Genomic DNA, 20,752 nt, shown 5'->3' with positions numbered 1-20,752 from the left:
CCTATCAGAGAATGTTTTCATGAATGTGAGTATGAACTGCCTTTTAGTCAGGACCTTGAAATATCAGCAGAAGAAAGAGATTTTCCTCCAGAAGCTGAGTATGCTGAATATATCAATAATCAATATTAATCTGTTTGAAACTAGGTGTGTGTGTGTGTGTGTGTGTGTGTGTGTGAGAGAGAGAGAGAGAGAGAGAGATATCAAAGACCCCTCCCTTCCATATGGAGCATCATTTAAGGTTCACATTGTTTAACGCTGCCCTCTAGTGGCCGGGCCGACGCAGTTGCAGTCCTTTAAGTAAGTTCTTGATTAAAATGAAACCTACAAGAACTACATCGAGAAAAAAACACAACAAAAACACTGTGGTGTGGACCCTCGTTATCTACTTCTGGAAGTATTGAAAACTTGTTGCAGAACTATTTAAAGCTTGTTTTCTTCTAATCGTTGCTCAAAAACGCATGAAATAAATGAAAGGAGAATCAAATTTTTTTTGCCTGTCCATTAGCGCTAACCAGAAACAGGATGGCTGATAGCCAGCCACATAATCTTCCTGTTTTTTTTAACTGTTTTGTATCAACAATGATTTTTTTAGTCATCCTGACACAGAAAACTTTTATGTTACCACATGTCATCTGCATTGACCAGGCACAGCCTTTACTTAAGGTAAACAGCTTACAGCCATTATGAGAGAATAGCCAGCTTGCTGCATGAAGCTTATGTGCTCAGCTGAAAACAATCAGTAGTAAAATTTATAAAGGCCACGGCACCATGCCTTTTCTTTCTTTCTTTTCCCTTTCTTCTCTGGCTCCAGAGCATTCTCCCTATGTAAATAACAAATAAGAACGGTGCTGTAAATTGTAACCCTTACAAGTCTCCCTCTGGCCTTCTTTAAGGTTGCGTTTCTTTCCCTCACCTAGGTGAAACCTAACATTCCCATTCCCAAAATGCCAGCACTAAATGCAGTTCATTGAACCTATAAGCTGAATTGTAAACATAATTCACAATGTATGGATCTGTCAGGTCAGTGGTTGCCATGGTTTCAGCTGAGCACCTCAATGACCTTTATGACTGAAGGAAAAAACATGAGTTGGCACAAGATCTCACGGAAATTTGTGGCAGCAATTTAAATTATCTTTTATCTTTTCAGACAGACGTGAAAGTGAGATAGAGAAGTGCTACTCTTAAATTATGTTATTTAAGAAAAATTTTTTTCTCCCGATTTCGTTATTCTTGATGTGAATTATAATGGATCTGATTTGAGGCAGCTGTTAGTGGATAACTGTCTGATAAATTAGCAGACTTCATGAGATTGCAGACGTACACTGCATGTTTCAAATGTTTTGTAGCAGCAAACATTAAATTAAATAAAAATGTACAAAATTACTTTTTAAAGTCTGACATCTGATCATATTTCTGATAAATGAGAAGCCAAATCTTGCATAAGGAAATATTTTACACTTTGCTCCAAGAAAGGAGCCATAACTAAGAGTGAAGTCTGTTAAATCCATTAACAGCATGACTATTTCTATATCATAAAGTGCATGTGTCATACATCGACCCTTACAACATGTCAACTGTGATAAAAGGGAGCTGTACTGGTGTTGGGGTAAATAACGCAAAATGTGTGGTCATGGTCTTTTATTAAGTGTGACGCACATCTCTTAACTTGCGTCACTGTCTTATGTGGTTAACAAACACTGTAAAGTTACATCCACTGCCCCCAAAAAACAGGTAGCAGCAACATTGGAACTTGTGAAAATGAGACATGGCTTAATGACTCAAACCTCCTGGAAAACAAAATACAGTGTCTATATATACCCTGTATGAATCAATTTAAAGGCCAAGCTAAATTCTGTGATAACTGTTAATCTTAATATAAACATCAAACTCCAAAGTCAAGCTGTGATCTGATCCTCCTTCCAGAATGAAATATTTGTGTTTCATCTTTCCTTTCGGCCCTCCCTGGGTTTGTTCTGTTTGCAGTGCTCGCTGTGCACTGCTAAAAATAATACCTGTAAAAATGTGGCCATAAATTTGAATATTTCTGTTTGTTTTTGTATGAGATCTCCCCCAAGAGGCAGCCATGTGTTCAGTTATTCAACCGAAATGAAGTTAAAACAAAAAACATCCCTTTGAAAGAGATGCTGTCCATCCATGGCTGCAAACGGTGACCACTGGTACCAAAAAACATTTTAAGTTGGACTATGTGAATAATACTTACAGGGGTTGGACAATGAAACTGAGACGCCTCTCATTTTAGTGAGGGAGGTTTCATGGCTAAATTGGACCAGCCTGGTGGCCAATCTCCATTAATTGCACATTGAACCAATAAGAGCAGACTGTGAAGGTCCAATTAGCAGGGTAAGAGCACAGTTTTGCTCAAAATATTGCAATGCACACAACATTATGGGTGACATACCAGAGTTCAAAAGAGGACAAATTATTGGTGCACGTCTTGCTGGCGCATCTGTGACCAAGACAGCAAGTCTTTGTGATGTATCAAGAGCCACGGTATCCAGGGTAATGTCAGCATACCACCAAGAAGGACGAACCACATCCAACAGGATTTACTGTGGACGCAAGAGGAAGCTGTCTGAAAGGGATGTTCGGGTGCTAACCCGGATTGTATCCAAAAAACATAAAACCACGGCTGCCCAAATCACGGCAGAATTAAATGTGCACCTCAACTCTCCTGTTTCCACCAAAACTGTCCGTCGGGAGCTCCACAGGGTCAATATACACGCTATAGCCAAACCTTTGGTCACTCGTGCCAATGCCAAACGTCGGTTTCAATGGTGCAAGGAGCGCAAATCTTTGGATGTGGACAATGTGAAACATGTATTGTTCTCTGATGAGTCCGCCTTCACTGTTTTCCCCACATCCGGGAGAGTTACGGTGTGGAGAAGCCCCAAAGAAGCGTACCACCCAGACTGTTGCATGCCCAGAGTGAAGCATGGGGGTGGATCAGTGATGGTTTGGTCTGCCATATCATGGCATTCCCTTGGCCCCATACTTGTGCTAGATGGGCGCGTCACTGCCAAGGACTACCGAACCATTCTGGAGGACCATGTGCATCCAATGGTTCAAACATTGTATCCTGAAGGAGGTGCCGTGTATCAGGATGACAATGCACCAATACACACAGCAAGACTGATGAAAGATTGGTTGATGAAAGTGAAGTTGAACATCTCCCATGGCCTGCACAGTCACCAGATCTAAATATTATTGAGCCACTTTGGGGTGTTTTGGAGGAGCGAGTCAGGAAACATTTTCCTCCACCAGCATCACGTCGTGACCTGGCCACTATCCTGCAAGAAGAATGGCTTAAAATCCCTCTGACCACTGTGCAGGACTTGTATATGTCATTCCCAAGACGAATTGACGCTGTATTGGCCGCAAAAGGAGGCCCTACACCATACTAATAAATTATTGTGGTCTAAAAACAGGTGTTTCAGTTTCATTGTCCATCCCTGAATATATAGCCTACTTATACCTATATTTGACTTTGTTAGATGTTTCCACAGAGAATACAGCACAATGCAATGCTGGACAATTGAAAGTAGAGCTTTGATAGTGATTTTTTCATTTCATACAGACAGACTAAACTGGGAGAGCAATCTCCAAAAACACTATGCTCTGAGCTGGCTGCATTTCCCAAGGTCACACACTGGTGGTTTAGAAATGGAGTGCTATTATTCAAAAGACATTCAGGACACCACCTTTCACTTGTTCCACATATTTTTTCCCACCTAATTGCAGAAAACATCAAAGAAATTCCAGCACAGAAATGACACACTAGGCTTGACGTAATTTTAAAAAAGTGTTTCCATCGCATAGTTTTGTGCACCAGAGAGTGACAAGTTTATTGTAAAATGACTGTAAAATGTCCCGCTCAGACACACTCTTTACAGACACAGTTCTAAGTGATCCGCATCAAGATTGTTTGGTTTTGTCATGTGTAAAAGAAATGATTTTATCAGCTGATATATTGTTATCAGATTATTTTCAACCTGCAAACATCAGCATCTGCCTTAAAAAGCCAGTATCAGTAAGGCTATGTTATAGAGACACTGTTTCTAAATGACCTTGCACATCTTTTAAGTATTTCTATACTGATATTTCAGGTTACTTCTCGGCCAAAATGTCAACAGATACCCAAATATTTGCAATAAGCTAATATCATCTGGTATAATAGTGGCTGATTTATTTGTGTAGCTCTAATACATTACTTTTTTTCATTCGTAAAAGAAAGTACTTCATAAGAAAATATTGGAAATGTTCTGTCTAAATCTTTTAACATATTTCTGGACTTGCACCTAAGTAGATCCAATTCTACACAAACAAACATGTGTCTATGGTTAAGAGATATCCTGCTAACTAACAACCACAAAACAGCTCTTTGACAGTCTCATGGCTCTCTAGGTATTCCCACTCACTGCTTCCTCTTCTGTACAGGATGCCATCAAGTCTTTCTGTCTGCTCTCTCAGAACATAAAGCCTCTGACATCCTACTGAAATGCATCCATGAGCGTTTTCCATTGTACATGTTTTATTAGAGGAAGCTCCATATTGCGTCCATCCACCGCCACCCACCATAATACACATCTGCCTATGTCCCGGTGTCTCAGCTCATGTGTAGTGACATACAGCAAATAAACCTCGAGTGAGAGATTTGCGGCGGCCTCCCAAGCTGTTGAGCCCACTGCATGACTGCCACTTGGCGAGCAAATTGAAATTATGAAGGGCACTCAATTTGGTCTGTGAAGCTGTAGCGGACATAATGTAAACTGACGACACACGCATGGGAGAAAGTAGGATAGAGAGGTGGATTGGAGGGAGGCATAGGAAGGAGGAAAGGCCTGGAAAGGAAAGGCCTGCTAGAAAGTGAATGGCGGAGAGAGATATTGATAAGGACATATACCACACACACACCTCTTCCCTGCACCTACATGGTCCTGAGCAAATGTGACATTCTTTCCGGACTTTTCAACTCACCCTAAACGCAAACAGAGCCTGAGATGAACTCCGTGTCAAATGCAAACGGTTTCCAAACAATCCCTGCAGCAACATCTGCAACGCTTTAACTCACTGGCTGTATAGCCCATTGAGCCGACGTTTCCATTTTGTGTCCAACAACACTGACGGATCAACAGTGATTAAAATTCCTTTCAGCAGATGTCATATGTAAGCCAGTAATAGTGTACTGCGGAGTTACATGCCTTAAGACTGGAAGCCAATGTTTAATGATCTGAAAATAAGAAAAGAAAAACAATATTTGGACTGAAGGAAATGCTATTTTAGCCATGTGGAATTATTCAAGTTATTTGTCTGGGTTTCCTCTGGAAGAGCACTGATCAAATACACTCCAATCCCTGGTGCTTAAACTATTTGTTTTATTTCACATTCTGCAGCGCACACAGTGCAGAGGATGGAGCACTAAAATACACATCACGGAAACATGTAAATGAATTAAATAGTCTGTAATATGCATAAAACACACGATTCCCAGGATGAACTATCATTTCTATCAAACTGAATAAAAAAATGTAATACAGAAAATAAGCTGCTCTTCTGAGATGTTGTGAGTGTCATGCTGACCTTTTTTAATGATAAATGGATAACTTAGTAATCAGTAACATGATTTGGTATCTCTTTTTGTTTGAGAAGGTTTGCTTCATGTGTTCTGTATCTGCAAGCATGGATGTATTCATGAATCAGTCTGTCTACAAGTGCTGGTAACAACCACAATCAACAATGCTGATACATGTCAACAGAATATAATTAAAACATGCACCACATAATGTTTTTTATCGTTTCTCTAATGAAGTTCCTAGCTGTGAACAGAACAAGGAAAAGCAACAAAGAAGATGCTGGATCTTCCACCTACAGTGCCACACAGACTGCTGACCATATGCTACTGTATGATTTGCAAAAATGATGTTGGAATTTCCGTGTAAACTCTGAGCAAATCACAGTGAACTCTCAGTGGCGGCATCAACTGTGTGGCCTGACCACTTGGCAAACGACTTGATGCTCTACTGCAGAGTCCAACACCAACAGCTAGCAGACCGACAGCAGACTGTTGGTTAAATGCTTTTACTGTGTGATCTGTCATTGTTATTACAAAAGACTGTGTCAAACCTCAATTTAAAAGTAGCACTGAAACGTTTCTTAGCACATTTAAGGGGTAAACAAAAGATGAGTGTGATAATAACACATAGTGTAAAATCTCAACAGTCACTGGTCTTACCACAGACCCCCTCTGGACAAAAGCATTCAGTTAAAAAATACAGCATTGGCAACGTCCTTGCCACAGTGTTAGTCCATCCTTCCTTTTCTGCCTACTCCATATTTCTCTGTTTGATTTTTTCTCATTCCTAGAGCTCTGTTTCAACATCTGTCTTCTTCAATATGTTACTCTCTCCTCTCTGGGGTAGTGGAAATATTTCACAGATACCATGAATGGGCGTATGCAGACTTCCAACCTCATTCCTGGGAGATATCACACTTTATCACATACTGTGCCAAGCTGTCACATAGTGAATTAGCCTTAAGTTTTCCAGAATGTACAGTATTGTGCATATATTTTAGGCAGGTGTGGGAAAAATGCTCTAAAGTAACAATGCATTCAAAAATAGACATGTTAATTGATTACATTTATCAATTAACAAAATACAAAAAGAGTGAGCAGAAGACAAATCTAAATCAAATCAATATTTGGTGTGACCACCCTTTTCCTTCAAAACAGCATAAATTCTTCTAGGTACACTTGCACATAGTTTTTGAAGAAATTCAAGGTAGGTTGCCCAGACATCTTGGAGAACTCCCCACAGTCCTTCTGTGGGTTTGTGCAGCTTCAGTTGCTTTTCTCTCTTCATGTAATCCCAGACAGACTCGATGATGTTGAGATCAGGGCTCTGTAGGGGCTAAACCATTCAAAGCGACTTTCATTTGAGGAACAACATACAAGCATTAATAAATCAAAAAAGTCATCAATAGCCTACATATGTAAAAGCAGCAATAAATACTAGTAAGAGATAGCTTGTATGGCTTCAGTGAGGTAAATACCCAGGGAAAGATAGTTCTTAATGACTTTCACTGTATGTGTCATAGTCATGTTGCAGAATAAATTTGCAGCCAATCAGATGGCTCCCTGATTGTACTGCATGATGATTAAGTATCTTCATATACTTCTCAGCATTGAGGAGACCAATAATTCTGATCAGATCCCCAACTCTGTTCAAATAAATGTAGCCCCAAACTTGCAAGGAACCTCCACCATGCTTGTTGCCTGCAGACACTCTCCAGCAAACAACCTACCTTCTGCTACAGCCAGATATTTCATGTTTTTGACTCATCAGTCCGGAGCACCATTTTGTTTTGTGCATAGTTGGGTGGTGTGGGCTTGTTTCCATGTCAGAAATAAGGCTTTTTGGCCAGAAGTCTTCCATGAAGGCCACTTCTGACCAGACTTCTCCAGACAGTGGATGGGTGTGCCACTTCTGAGTTGATAGCACTGCTCAACATCTTCCGATTACAAAGAGAAGTAAGCAGGATGCGTCTTTCATCTGCTGCAGTAAATTTCTTTGGCCCACCACTGCGTCTACAGTCACCAGCGTTGACCGTTTCTCTTTCACATGGAACCCCTGTCTGTCTTTAAATGTCTGCCTGAGAGAGACCTTGGTGATACAACTACCTTGTGTCTTGTTGCTGTACTCAGTCTTGCCACCACAGTGTATGACTTTTGACAGTGAACTGTCTTCAGCAACCTCACCTTGCTAGTTGAGTTTGCCTGTCCCTCGCCCAGTTGTATTCCTCCTACACAGCGGTTTCTGTTTCAGGTAATGAATGCGTTTCAACTTACATGTTGAAATTGAGGTCATTGGCACCTTTTTGGTATAATTGTTCAATCATGCACCTGATATGACCACAAAATCCCTGGCTTTGTGCAAGTGCACCTGGAAGACTTGATCTTGTTTTGAAGGCAGAGGCTGGTCACACCAAATACTGATTTGATTTAAATTTTTCATCTGTTCATTCACTTAGAATTTTGTTATAAATTTAATCTATTAAAATGTCTATTTGAAAGCATTCATACTTTACAGCATATTTTCCCACACCTAAAAATCTAGAACCTTTGCACAATATTGCATGGTAGGCTTTTCACTAATTTCACCATTAGTGACTTTCAGATTGCAGAAATGGAGGCAACAGAGAGCAATTTTATGCTGTACTTTGATGCCAGTGAGTGACCAGACCTTACTGAGAAGACTTTCAAAGTAAGACATTTTTGAATGAAAACAAAGACCAAAATTGATGGAGTTAAACAAATCCAATGTGTGTAAGCGGTTGCCTAGAGCAAGGAGTTGAGGCCGACTCACCTGACAGATGCATGCAGTGGCGCATGGGAAATTTATTTTATTTTTTAAATGGGTACAGCAAAACATCCATAGTACAGCACCATCTCCTGATTTGTCTTCAGCAGCTGAATGGAGTCAGAATTTGCTTGAAAAATACCGAAGTAGAAGCAGTAAAAAGCAGAAATCCACAAAGCGTGTGCAAACAACCATCCTATGAAATTTGACATTCAACTTCCACAAACTGCTTGAAGAGCACTAAATCAAGATTTTGGCTAAGCAATTCACCGCTAGCTGGAATCATAAGTCACTTAGAAAGCAGTTGGCAACCAAAATTCTCTCTCACTGACTTAAGGTGTTTGGAGATGTGAGCTTTTATTTTTGAAGGAAGAAAGTTGGAAGGAATAAAAGTTGGTTTTGTGGTAGTTTTAAACAGTTTCTAGGTCACATATTTTAGATATTGGCTAAGAACAAGATATTGTTATGGCAACAGACAAATAATAAAATTGTGCAACCAAATGTCAAGTATCAGGAACAGAAAATGTTGAGCATTAGACTCCTACAAAAGCATAGTTTATGCCTACCTACTCGCTTAAAGGAATTCCTGTGTAAGCTTATTTATCAAATATCATACACCTTCTTTCAACATGTATCAGTTCAAATACTATTACTATTGTCATTGGGCGCATTGGTCAGAATGCGTAGAACTGAGCCAGGAAACTTGGAATGTCCTCTGAACAACGTTTTATGTCTTCCAATGTAAAGGATGCATTGGTCAACATAATCAGGAAAAAGAGACACATAAGTTGTTCAATCTGAAAGAAATCAAACATAAGATTAGAAACTAAACTCACATGTCATTTCAAGGAAATAAGACAAACATCTAAGCTAAGTTTTTCATAAACATAGGATAAAACTAAAGAGTAAATGCTCTTACCAGAATTGCCACCCCATGTGGAAGTGAAAGAGTGAGTGAAAGGGAGTACAGTCCTTAAATAGTGTGAACAGGTGAACTCAATCAAGTCAATCAGGAGAAATGAAAGGTGAAAGCGGGAGCCAATCAGTGATGAGAAAAGGAACTAAAGGAAGTGAGGTAAGTGAAAGGTGAATAAAAATAAATTGAGGATCTTTACTACAACCCCAATCTTTTTTTATTTTTTTTTTATTATTTTTTTTTTTAAACCCTCACACATCCTGTGTGTCTTTAATATTTGTTTGGTTTATTGGATTTCAATGTTACTTCAAAGAGTGCTACAAAACAAAATAAAAATGCCTGCACTGCTTAAATACTTTGAAACATAACCATGTTGTGTGTGTGGGACAGAGAGGACCCAAAAGCAACGCTTAGGTGAAGTTGGTTTGAGGGAAAAAGGGGTTGAGGAAGTGGAGGTGAGGGAGAGGTGGATGCCGGGGGAACACGGGCACGGGGGACCGAGGAGCAAGTAGGGCAAAGTGGGCTGAGGCAAGGGAGCTGAGGAGCAGGTGGGACCAAGAAGCCTGGGACGAGGGAACTGGGAGGCACAGGGGGCTGTGGAAGAGAGGAGGTGAGTGGACCTGGGGAAAGGCAGACAGACAGGGTTAGTAACAGGGAACAGCGATGTGGCAAAAAGGCTTGAGGCAAGCAGTGGCACCAGGTCAGGAACCACGACAATCAAGCAGAGATTGTGTGGAGAACCGGGGTTGAAATACTGGCAGAGATGAGGTTGGCAGGTGTGGCAGGCAGAGGAGGGGCCTGATGAGGTGCAGGTGCGGATTGTCAGCTGGGCTCAGGATCAGAGAGAGAGGGAGAACACATGCAGGGGGAGAGGAGGAGACACAAACAGGCAGGCCAAAACACAAGGGAAAAACAGAATCACAAGAAAAAAGGAGAAATGAACAGGACACTCACCGTCAGCTGGGCTGCCACCACAACAAACCATGCTTAACCACGTATCAGAAATATTGATTGATTCATTGATTATTATCTTTATTTTGAACATGTAAATTAATTTTTTTTTAAAAAGGTAAATAAACAGATGAACAACAAAATAAATCCCCATAATTTCCAGTACTTAAAAATCTCTATTTACATGTGTGAAAAGGAGTAGGAAGAAGTTAAACTTTTATACCCTTACTACCATATTTAATAAAATTGCTACAAAATGAGAAGTCTACAGAGATAATAAATCTATAATCAAAGAAAATACATATTCAAAAGTTATATTCACATACATATATTTACACAAACACAACAATATGTATACACATACTTCAAATAATTCAATATAATCACTTGGGGTTATATTGAATTATTTGAAGTGGAAACCAACCTCACTCCTAGCCTGTGTTAAATGCTTGCTGTTTGCAAACAACAAAACCAAAATATAAGCAAAAAACACATAGTAATATCAAATAACTGTAGTGCATATACTATGCTAAAGGTTTCATTCACTGGTACCTGAATGTAACTTAGCTGCCGGGGGACATTAGAGGGGACACAATACTCTTAACCAAATACAATTAGCAATTTCATAATGTAACAATTTATACATGTAATAATTAATGTAACATAATATCACAGATTGATGTCCAGCTAACATGAAACATGGATGCACTTACATACAAAAGACACACGTTCCATAATCTCATTGTCACCCCCACCGTTTACAAACCTACATTTGGTTCCTGCCCCCTTTCTATTCAGGGCTCCAGCCAGCTTGACCCCCAAATCCATCTACATACCTCAGCTTGGAAGAAACCATAACACATCTCTGAGCAGATGTGTTGACCACAGTGTCAGCCCCACTCTGATCCAACCTAGTGATGAACCAAAGTTTCCACAGTGTAGCTATTTTAGGAAGCAGTAACAATCCTACAGGGGATTAGAGGGTTTTCCACTGTGACCTCCCAGGTAGGGTTCGGCGAGAGAGGTCAAAGGGTCTCCACCCATTGTCAGTGAGACCAAAGTAAGGGAACCCCAGGCCCCATGTAATAACATATACATCCAGGACTGGAGAGGAAATCCCCAATAAGAATATTTCAATTGGGATAAAGTGAAGTGTGTGTCAGCATACAAGTTAAGGACTACTACTACTACTTTTGCAGAATGTTTAATTGTGACGGCTGAAGTGCCTCTCCGTATGTTTATGGTATCCTCTTTGACAGGATCTCACGATAAAATGATGAAATGTGACAATCGCTCCCACATTCCTTCCTGTTTGTCGTCATGGTGCCAGCAGGAAAGCTTCTCTATATAAGTTCCTCCTCTACTGAGTCCTGAGCCAGAACGACAAAGAGATCACAACCTTCTGCTACACCACAGCCGGAGAGGAGGGAAGATTCAAGCCTTAACCAAAGCATGCAAATCAGCTAAAGACAACAGAACACTTTTCAGACTGCAGATATTTTTGATTCTGCTCTACTTAACAGGAAGATGGCCAATCTGTCAGAGAGACCTCTTTTTGTCTTCTTCTTTACAGCACAGGTAGGCACTACAACAGTAACTATCCTTCTATGACTTGTGTTGTGTGTTTCAAGTGTTTTATACAGGAACACCAGATAACAAGTATGTAGAGGTTGAAGATAATGACAATATTTTATTTTAAAAACAAAAATAAGTTTTCTCTGTGGAAGCTCTTAGGTCATTTTTCAGGCAATAATTCCAAGACAAGACATAAAGGCAATGTTATTTTTGTAATTTTAGAGATGGAACCAAAGCATAAAATTATATCTTTTTTTTAAATTGATTAGTTAGAAAACATCTTTTAGCCACTTTTTAACCACAGTACTTGTCAGTTTCTCTGAGAAACTAACTGTTAAAGTTTTTTAAGTTTTCTGACGTCTTTGTTTGCTATTCTGCTAATGCCACCACTAGATATGTAAAATTACACAACCCTAAAAGTACTTTTGTATCCTGTAAAAATTTGGATTATGTATGTATGATTTAATCAAGAACTAGTCATATTCATTGGTTTAGAGAGAAAGTGACTTTCAACAACATTTAAAACACATTTCATTTTCTTTCCCACCAGGTGTTTACACTTGTCTGGTCCCAGGTGTGTCCTCGGAGATGCCAGTGCCCTAAGGAGCCCCCCATGTGTCTTCCTGGAGTGCCCCTGATCCTGGATGACTGCGTCTGCTGCCTGGTGTGTGCCCGTCAGAAAGGGCAGGTCTGCTCTGAAATGAACCCCTGTGACACGCGTAAAGGACTGCAGTGTGACTATGCAGGCGACGTCCACAAGAGGACTGGCATCTGTGCCAGTGAGTAAGCTATGATATTCCCCAAACACTATGCAGGATGTAAAGTAAATGGTGAACGCTAGTACAAAGGTAGATCCTGACGTCACTTATTGGTCATTGCCAATTGTGAAGCCCAAATTAAAACCACTATTACACTTTTCAATATTTTGTCTCTTTCTTGCAGCTCATGGGGGAGATGTATGCATTTTGGATGGTTCTGTATATCAGAACGGCCAGACCTTCTTCCCCAGCTGTAAGTACCAGTGCGTGTGCCGCAATGGGCAGATCGCCTGTGTGCCGCGCTGCAACATGGACGTGATGCTGCCTGGCCCGGACTGCCCCATGCCACGCAGGGTCCAGGTGCCTGGAGAGTGCTGCGAGAAGTGGGTCTGTGACCCCCAGGCCGAAGCTAGCGCACTGGGAGGTTTTGCAATGGCAGGTGAGTAGACTGGAACCAGGGTGAGGAAACGCACATATGTATAGACAGATACACACACACATTCCTCTTTGACGTTTGTGTCACTGCAGTGTGAGACAGAGTTGAAAGGTTATGTACATTTCTCTGGCCTGATCAGGGAAAGGGAGGAACCAAGAAAGAAAGGAAAGAGTAATGTTTCACAAAGGAGTAGGAAACGCAGAGGAAAGAGACAGTGTTGTCACTTCAGTCTGGAATGTGAAACATTAATGTGATACATCACTCTGCTGTCAGTTGAATCGAATCACAGATCATGTTGCCTGTACAGTAGGTTTCTTCAGAATGTGCTTTTAAACTTATTCAGAAAGGGTTTGCCTACCAAGAGAAAGGGAAGGAAAGTAGGTTCACAACTAGAGCCTCACACTGCAGTTCACATAAAAGTGTATTAATTTTCACTAAATATTGTATTATCAAACATTCTTGGATTTATCGCTGGTCCCTTTTAGGTTCTCAACTTTTTTTAATCATGTGGCATTTTTACTAGACTAGGTGATTTCTTGCTCTACCCTAACCCACTGTCCTCTGTCCATCTGTTGGTTCCTTCAGCCTATCGTCAGGAGGAGACAGTGAGCTTTGACGGTTGGGACCCCAGCCTGAACTGCATTGAGCAGACCACAGAGTGGGGTGCCTGCTCTCAAACCTGCGGCATGGGGGTGTCCACCAGGGTCACCAATAAGAACCGTCGGTGTGAGATGGTGAAGCAGAGCCGTCTTTGTATGATCAGACCCTGTGACGACCTGCAGGACCAGATGCGGCTGACACAGCTTGCACCAAAGGTACTTTTTGGGTAGTTTTTTTTTAACAACCTGGATGCCACATTCTTCATGTATAACTTTCTACATTTGCTTAAGCTTAATTAGACATCAGTAGCATGCAAATACATAAGCTACTGTACTTTTTATCTGGAACCAGTTGGATTTCCTTCAAACATTCATTCAGTGAATGGTTCTTTCTCTCCCCCGCAGAGAGGCAGTAAGTGCCAGAGGATGGTGAGGAGTAACACAGCCATCCACCTCTCCTACAAGAACTGCACCACCGTCCAGGCCTACAAGCCTCGCTACTGTGGCTCCTGCACAGACGGCCGCTGCTGTACCCCCCACAGAACCAAGACCACCCTGGTGGAGTTCCAGTGTGCCAACGGAAAAACCACCAGGAGGCCGGTCATGGTGATCCTGACCTGCGCCTGCCACAGCCACTGCCCCCAAGACAATGTGGTGTGGCAGCCATCAGAGGTGGGATACAGCGGCATGAGGTTATAGGTCATACTGTAAGATGATAATGAACAGCAAGTCAAGATTGTAGCTGATGAGTGTGTCTGTAAATCCAGGAATTCCTTTAAATTGGGTTGAAGGACAATAGCATTGTCTTTAGAATAAAACATGAGTTGCATTAACTCTAAATTTTAGATTAAAACAAGACCGTTCACAATATGATATATACAGTGCAATAGTCATAAAACTGTACAATCTAAAGGCTTAAACCTTGCAACATATCCACAGTGAAAATAAGATTATATATCTTATTGTGGTCAGAATCAGACTTGTATTCAAAAAGTGAGAATTCTCTTTTGAGGTTGAGATTGTAGGGAATTAAGAATCTCTGTGTCTCTCCGTCCTGGAGAGGGGTTTAATTGTCTAACATCCTGTGGACAGATAAGTGTCATCGTCACTATTGTTCAGTAGAATCAAAGCACTTAAACCTTGTGATATGTTGGTTCTCTCTGGTGATCAGGTAGAGTATGGTACCAACCATTCACAACAGACTTGGGTTGGACAATTGTTTGTAGGTGCTCTGACTTACTTCAAGGAGATTGTGACGGTTTATTTGAAACAGCTTCAATTCAAGAGGTCAAATAGTGTTATTGGTGGTGCAGACACACAGGTCGGCGGCTTTTAGACAAAGAACATGAAACCACGGTGTGTTTTTTTCAGCATAAATTATAAGAAGGAAAGCTTCAGCAATGTAATGGTACAAGTAGCCTCAAGTATGTCCCTTTTTAGAAGAAATTAAAACAACTACTGTACTATGTCACTTAAACATATTAATAAAAAAAAGAAATAACTGTAATCCCATTATTTCCATTGATAAAATAGTAAGAAGGAAGAGGAAAATGAAGAATTACCTTTTACTGCCACTGCTGTGGACATTTTATTAACTATGGGACACATTTTTGAAATAACTGGACTGTGTACTTTGACCTAGTCCAAACCAAGGGCTCAACCTATGGACTTGGTGTCATTTCTAACATCTGCATGAAATCTTGTAAAATGCACGTCTATGTTACTATCAATAAATGCAAATGTATGTTTTTTTAGGTTTAGATGGAATATTATATTAGTTTGTTTTTTGTTAAAAGTAGTGCACATAAACAACAGCTATTTTTTACTATGACAAAAGTTTTGTAAATACTTGCTGCATAGCTTGTTTGACTGAGTGTGTATCAAATACACAGCTTTAATCGATAACAATGTAAGCATGAATTGTATATATTGGTATGTGGTATCGTTTTGCTTACTACTTGAATTATACTTCAAACTGCTTGTTTCTGTATCTGTAACTCAACATTTGACAATAAATTTGTATTTTTTTTGTATCAACGTTTTAATAACTTTATTATATTCAATACCAAAATCATTTTTTTCTTGATGCTGGTGGTGGGAAAGGAGCACCAGAAAGTGTATATGTCAATAAATGAGTATTCTTCATGACTAAATGTTAAATAAACTTAAAAAACATGTGGCTTCTCCAACAATTATCTTCTCATGTGTGTGGCAGAACATTGCCCTAAATTACGTTTTTATGTTATAAATGTATGTCAAGTGTTAATACTAACAATATGGTTGCTCTACATTGTTTCAGCACTGGAGAGTCAACACCTAATATAAAAGTAAAATAATATAAAAGATCACAGGACAAAATATATTTAACCAAATGAGAATCAAATGTAGGCTTCCCTTCTCACATAGTTTATATACCATAATCCCTTTCCCTAGATGTGAACACACATCTTGACAGTTTTCACACACATTTGCAAGCCATACCCATGTGCATTTGGGTAGTTGGCTTCCTCTGGATTTAACAGTCCAGTATGTTCTTACATGGGCCCCAGGAGTTACCAAATCGTCCGAGCCCACTGACAGTGGGTTGTAACCTATTGACCTCTCTCCCTGAACCCTAACTGGAATGCCACAATGGAAAACCCTTTTATCCCCTGTAGGATTGTACCTGCTTCCTAAAAAAAGCTCTGCAGTGGAAACTTTACCTCATCATTAGCTTGAATCAGCAGGGAACTAACTCTGTCGTCAACACATCTGGTTGCAGCTTTGTGATAGTGTCTGTTGAGCAGAGGTGTATGCTGTAATGTTGGTTACATTTGTGGATACAGACCAGAGGCTAGTGCCATGGCTCTCGGGATGGCAATGTCTGTCTGTTTGTCGGTCGGTCCACCACTTTAGTCCAGAATGAAATATCTCAATAATTATTAGATGTCATTGCCATTTTTGAGATGCACAGAACTCAACTTGTTAGCTGACAGCACGGCTCAATGGGAGATTATCTATATGAATGACTGCTAGACTGAGTGCCTGGATAAATGGTTGACTGATGGACCGACTGCAACTGACAGACTTACTGCCTGACCGCACGGCTAGAAAAAGTGAAAATATCAGACCAGGCCAGCTGAGCAACCACTAAGCTGCAGCTCAAACGTCCTGCCTGAAGTGTATCTAGGTTGTGTTTTCTTTTATGCCCCCCTGTCTGAGTTATAGGATGCTGCATATGAGCCAGACCTGGCAGGTTTCCAGACACGTTTATAAAACTCTTAGTACATCTATTGAATGGCTGTGAAAGAATATTCAACCAGATTTTTAGGTATGAGTCAGTGTGATTGTGAAATGGCTGACAGAAAGAATCATTCCAATGATTGGTAGACCTACTTAAGTCTTGATTCAGTGCTGCTCAAACTGTTTGGTTGTCAAAGAATAACAGACTTCTCAGGCTTACTGGCTGTGTTTGCTGACTGTGTAGTTTTTTTTAACACTTTCCAACAAACTCGATCTGTCTCTCTCTCTGCTGCTGCTCTGTGAAATGAGAAGGCATAGAAATCTGACCATTGCTGTTGAAGGGTGGAAATTGCTTTTCATAGGAGCAATTCTTCCAGAATCCATTAATTAATGCTCAATAATCCCTTAATTTCCTCAATGTAATTAATCCTATTATTTAGGTCAGAAATGTTAAAGCCCTCTATTGGATTTAAGAATGTGAACATTTCTTACTTTGGCGACTCCCAGTGGTATTTTTTAAAAGACACTAGGGTCAATAATGAATGGCCTACTAAATGTATGGCGCCAACCTGCCCATGCACTTGATCTTGTCATGAATGGGCTGAAAGCAATTCAATGCACCAATATTCACCACTGTCGTCTAACTTCTCTAAATACAAAAACATTTGCCCTAGAATAATCTGAAAGATGCTTAAAGATGCTGACACTTTACACTTTGCATACAGCTGAGGCTGATGGGAATGTTCACAAGTATGGTGAAAAGTCAGGGCATCAGTAAGTCCATGGTAATCAATCCAAGATATGGCTCTTCTCTTATACTTAGAACAGTTTGTTGATGTAATCCTACTGCATCAATCGATAATATGTTAAGCATATTGGCAGACCACTGTGTATGTAAGCCTATAGTGCAGTTTCCCTGTTCAGTTTTAATTTGTGTTTAACACTACTTTCCATCTCAGACTTACTGTGGCTAAATAACTAATTGTACATAACAGTTCCTATAAATACATTATAAAGGCTTAAAATGCGGTGGCTCAGTGGCTCAAATAAAAAAGAAATCTCTGTCTAAACTGACATGTTTTATCTTAATTAATCTTCTCTTTATCTTAATTGAATTGAGTGTGTGCTACTGTTTGTGTGAAGAGTAAGCAGATTACGCCCTCTAGCGGTATATTTAAATAGCATCTGTCACCGTCGTCAATACAGTGATCTTATTAAATAACATGAATGTGAAATCACACAACGTAAACATAGGTGAGGTACTGTACTTACATTAATTGTTTGGAGTGGTTTATTCATTTCAGAAATTATGTTTCATAGAAAGACAAAAGCTTTAGATAAATTCATTTTGTTTATCAAATTTTACAAATTCAACACCAAATGACAAAACAAGCATACAAAGTCATAATTACAACTTCCAAAACATTTTGTGGGATTAACAGACTTACTGTATGTGAACCTTTATCATGCTATTACACATTATTAACTTCATTAAAGGCTTTGTAAAATGCATATGACAAGCGTGAGTACAAAAATACATGCTAAAATATGGATACAAAAATGAACATGCATCTTCATCATCGACAAATATGAAAAGCCTTTACAGAGGAAGAAAGTCAATATTTAGTTAAACGAAAAATAAATTAATGGCTTGATCTTCCAAAATCATCCAGGAACTGGACATATCATGTTCAGATTTTACTACATTCACATTTCATCAGAATCTGTTTCAACTAAACCCTTGTAAAAAATTATGTGATGTTTAATTCAGCCAAATACAATCAGAATCAGAATTACCATAAAAATGAAGTAGTAAAAGGCATATGAAGGTTGGGACCATACTTTCATCTTCTGAATCTTTGTTCGTAGCCTCTGTGCCCAGTTAACACCATCTGCAGGACTGGGACTTAAAAACAGGAAAATTCTCTCATTAAATTTGCAGCCAGTAAAAGCGTAGATCAGGATGGCAGTGTCTGCATCAATGAAGGACACCAATCCATTGTCATAGTCTACAAACACTATGACTCTCTTAGGCTTCCTTATCAAGAAGAGGGGGACAGGGTTGTCATGTAGAGCCTTCCAGTTGGTGTTATTCCCCATTCTTATGATCCAGTTTCCATTCCTGGGATTTGGTGTGAATGTTCTCTTCCGAAGAATCGACTCCCTGACTACTCCTAAATCCCAGCTGGTACTCCCTTCGGCCTGAACCTCATAGTAGGATATCCCTTCAGAAAAGCACATGTTTCCAGGAACATAGAAACATCTGTTGCATTGGTGTGGGTCTTCACAGGGAACCCACCAAATGTGATGAGCTTGATTAGACACCACGCTGTTTGCCATTGCTTCATTTTTGCCTTTCCTCTTGGTCTTCTGAGCCTTCTTGCCACACTTCTGTTTAATTTCCTTTACTTCCGCTTTTTTCTTCCCCATCTGAGCCCTCTTCTCAACATATGCTTCCTCCAAAGGGACTGTATCATGACCGCTATGTTCTGCACATAGGACACAAATATGTGTCAGATCATTCCTGCAGAAGAGCTCTAAAATCCTATTGTGCTTCTTGCATATTTTGTCCTCCAAGTTCTGCACAGGATTAGTCAGTTTGTGTGTCTTTAGGGCAGCAACTCTCTGATGAGGCTCCAAGTGCGTCTCACAGTAAGAGGTCAGACACACCAAACACGTTTTAGAGGCTTTGAACTTATTGCCAGGGCAGCAGTCACATGGCACCTGTCCTGGTTTGACTGGGGAATTATTGTCAGCTATCGCGTGATGTTTCTTGAAATTCTCCACAACCTCCCTGAATCCGGTGTTAACACAGAGTTTGAGCCCTTTGCTGAACTTCTCATTGCACAGTGGACACTGACACTGCTCTTTGCCTTCCCAGTGCCTGGTGATACAGGGCTTGCAGAAGTTGTGTCCACATGGAATAGAAACAGGCTCGGTGTAAACATCAAGACAGATGGAGCACAGGAACTGATCCTCAGACAGGAAAGGGCTGGCTGTAGCCATATCTAGGAGAAAAGGAGAGCTTTTAAAGCCAAGAGCCATCAATAATGTTTAACTCCTTGGAACTACTGGTATGAGAACAACAATAACAAACAAACAAAGCAAAGTACATTAGATATTTTTTGGTTGCAAAAAGATAATAAAGTGACTGCTATGACTCTCATGATGCTGCAAAAAAGTTTAATAGAATGCCTAATAAATGAGTTATAGTTATTTACCAAATAAACATAATTAACAAGGGCCAGTCTTCCTTGCATCTGCATTTAAGAGCAATTTGTAGCTATGAATTTTCTACTATCAGAATATTAAATATTAACAAGGCAGTTGAACTTCACCTTCTTGGAATGCAGCTGCTCGGCTGTTGCTCTTTGTGCGCAAATACACAAACTGAACTTTGTTTACAAGTTTTTAATATTTGAGTTTCATTTCTGCGTAAATGCAGTAGTGCTCCTCCTCCCCTGCCTCACACTCCACCCATCTGCTCTTCGTGCATGACATTAACCCCTTACAGTAACAGTTGAGCCTTGTCAAACTAATCATGACACTGAAAGAAATGTGATTTTGAGCATACTTTCTGATAATAACACTAATGAAGAACCCTTACACAGTATCATAATGTAATCACAGATCCACACAACTGAAACAACACAGTCTCAAACCACAACGTGCATCTGTGCCTAACTCTAAAGACTAACACTAAAAGGAAATTTGTCTCTGAATCGAGTTAGCTAGTGTGAAATGGCTCCGCTCTTAAAGGGTTAACTTAAAGGAGTTATGTTTCAGTGTTTTTGCCAGTAAAATGAAATGAATCACTCCACAAATATTCTTTCTTCAGCAAAGCAGCTGTTTACTTTCTGTGTTAAGATCAGTGGAAAGAAATATGAATATGTCTGCAAGTTTAACTCCACTGTTGATTA

At 40.0% G+C, this 20,752-nt stretch overlaps 2 protein-coding genes and 1 long non-coding RNA gene across 5 annotated transcripts in view; 1 reads left to right on the top strand and 2 right to left on the bottom strand.

Moving 5' to 3' along the window:
- Window positions 1-8,384: 8,384 nt before the first annotated feature.
- Window positions 8,385-10,012, bottom strand: LOC123968767. The gene is made up of 2 exons (XR_006824541.1): window positions 9,295-10,012; window positions 8,385-9,172 (listed from the first exon to the last, which is right to left on the bottom strand). It is a non-coding gene; the product is annotated as an uncharacterized LOC123968767 (long non-coding RNA).
- Window positions 10,013-11,592: 1,580 nt separating this feature from the next.
- LOC123968535 (CCN family member 3-like) lies at window positions 11,593-15,787 on the top strand. The gene is made up of 5 exons (XM_046045368.1): window positions 11,593-11,820; window positions 12,368-12,596; window positions 12,760-13,014; window positions 13,597-13,826; window positions 14,016-15,787. The coding sequence occupies exons 1-5, from the start codon at window positions 11,770-11,772 to the stop codon at window positions 14,307-14,309; spliced, it is 1,059 nt and encodes a 352-aa protein (XP_045901324.1). The 5' UTR covers window positions 11,593-11,769; the 3' UTR covers window positions 14,310-15,787.
- A 2,318-nt stretch (window positions 15,788-18,105) lies between these two features.
- The window catches only part of LOC123968357 (nuclear factor 7, ovary-like), a 6,745-nt gene continuing 4,098 nt past the window's right edge, over window positions 18,106-20,752 (bottom strand). For 2 of the 3 annotated variants that reach the window (XM_046045075.1, XM_046045076.1), the window contains exon 2: window positions 18,106-19,840. In XM_046045075.1, the coding sequence (XP_045901031.1) occupies window positions 18,600-19,840 (1,241 nt within the window). In that variant the 3' untranslated portion in view covers window positions 18,106-18,599. Of the gene's footprint in view, window positions 19,841-20,170; window positions 20,745-20,752 lie in introns of those variants that run through there. The other variant, XM_046045077.1, reaches the window with a different exon arrangement.

This window comes from Micropterus dolomieu, linkage group LG03 (assembly GCF_021292245.1).
Source record: "Micropterus dolomieu isolate WLL.071019.BEF.003 ecotype Adirondacks linkage group LG03, ASM2129224v1, whole genome shotgun sequence".
Classification (NCBI taxonomy): Eukaryota; Metazoa; Chordata; class Actinopteri; order Centrarchiformes; family Centrarchidae; genus Micropterus; species Micropterus dolomieu.
The sequence above is the reverse complement of the archived record's forward strand: the minus strand, read 5'-3'. Positions and strand labels throughout refer to the sequence as shown.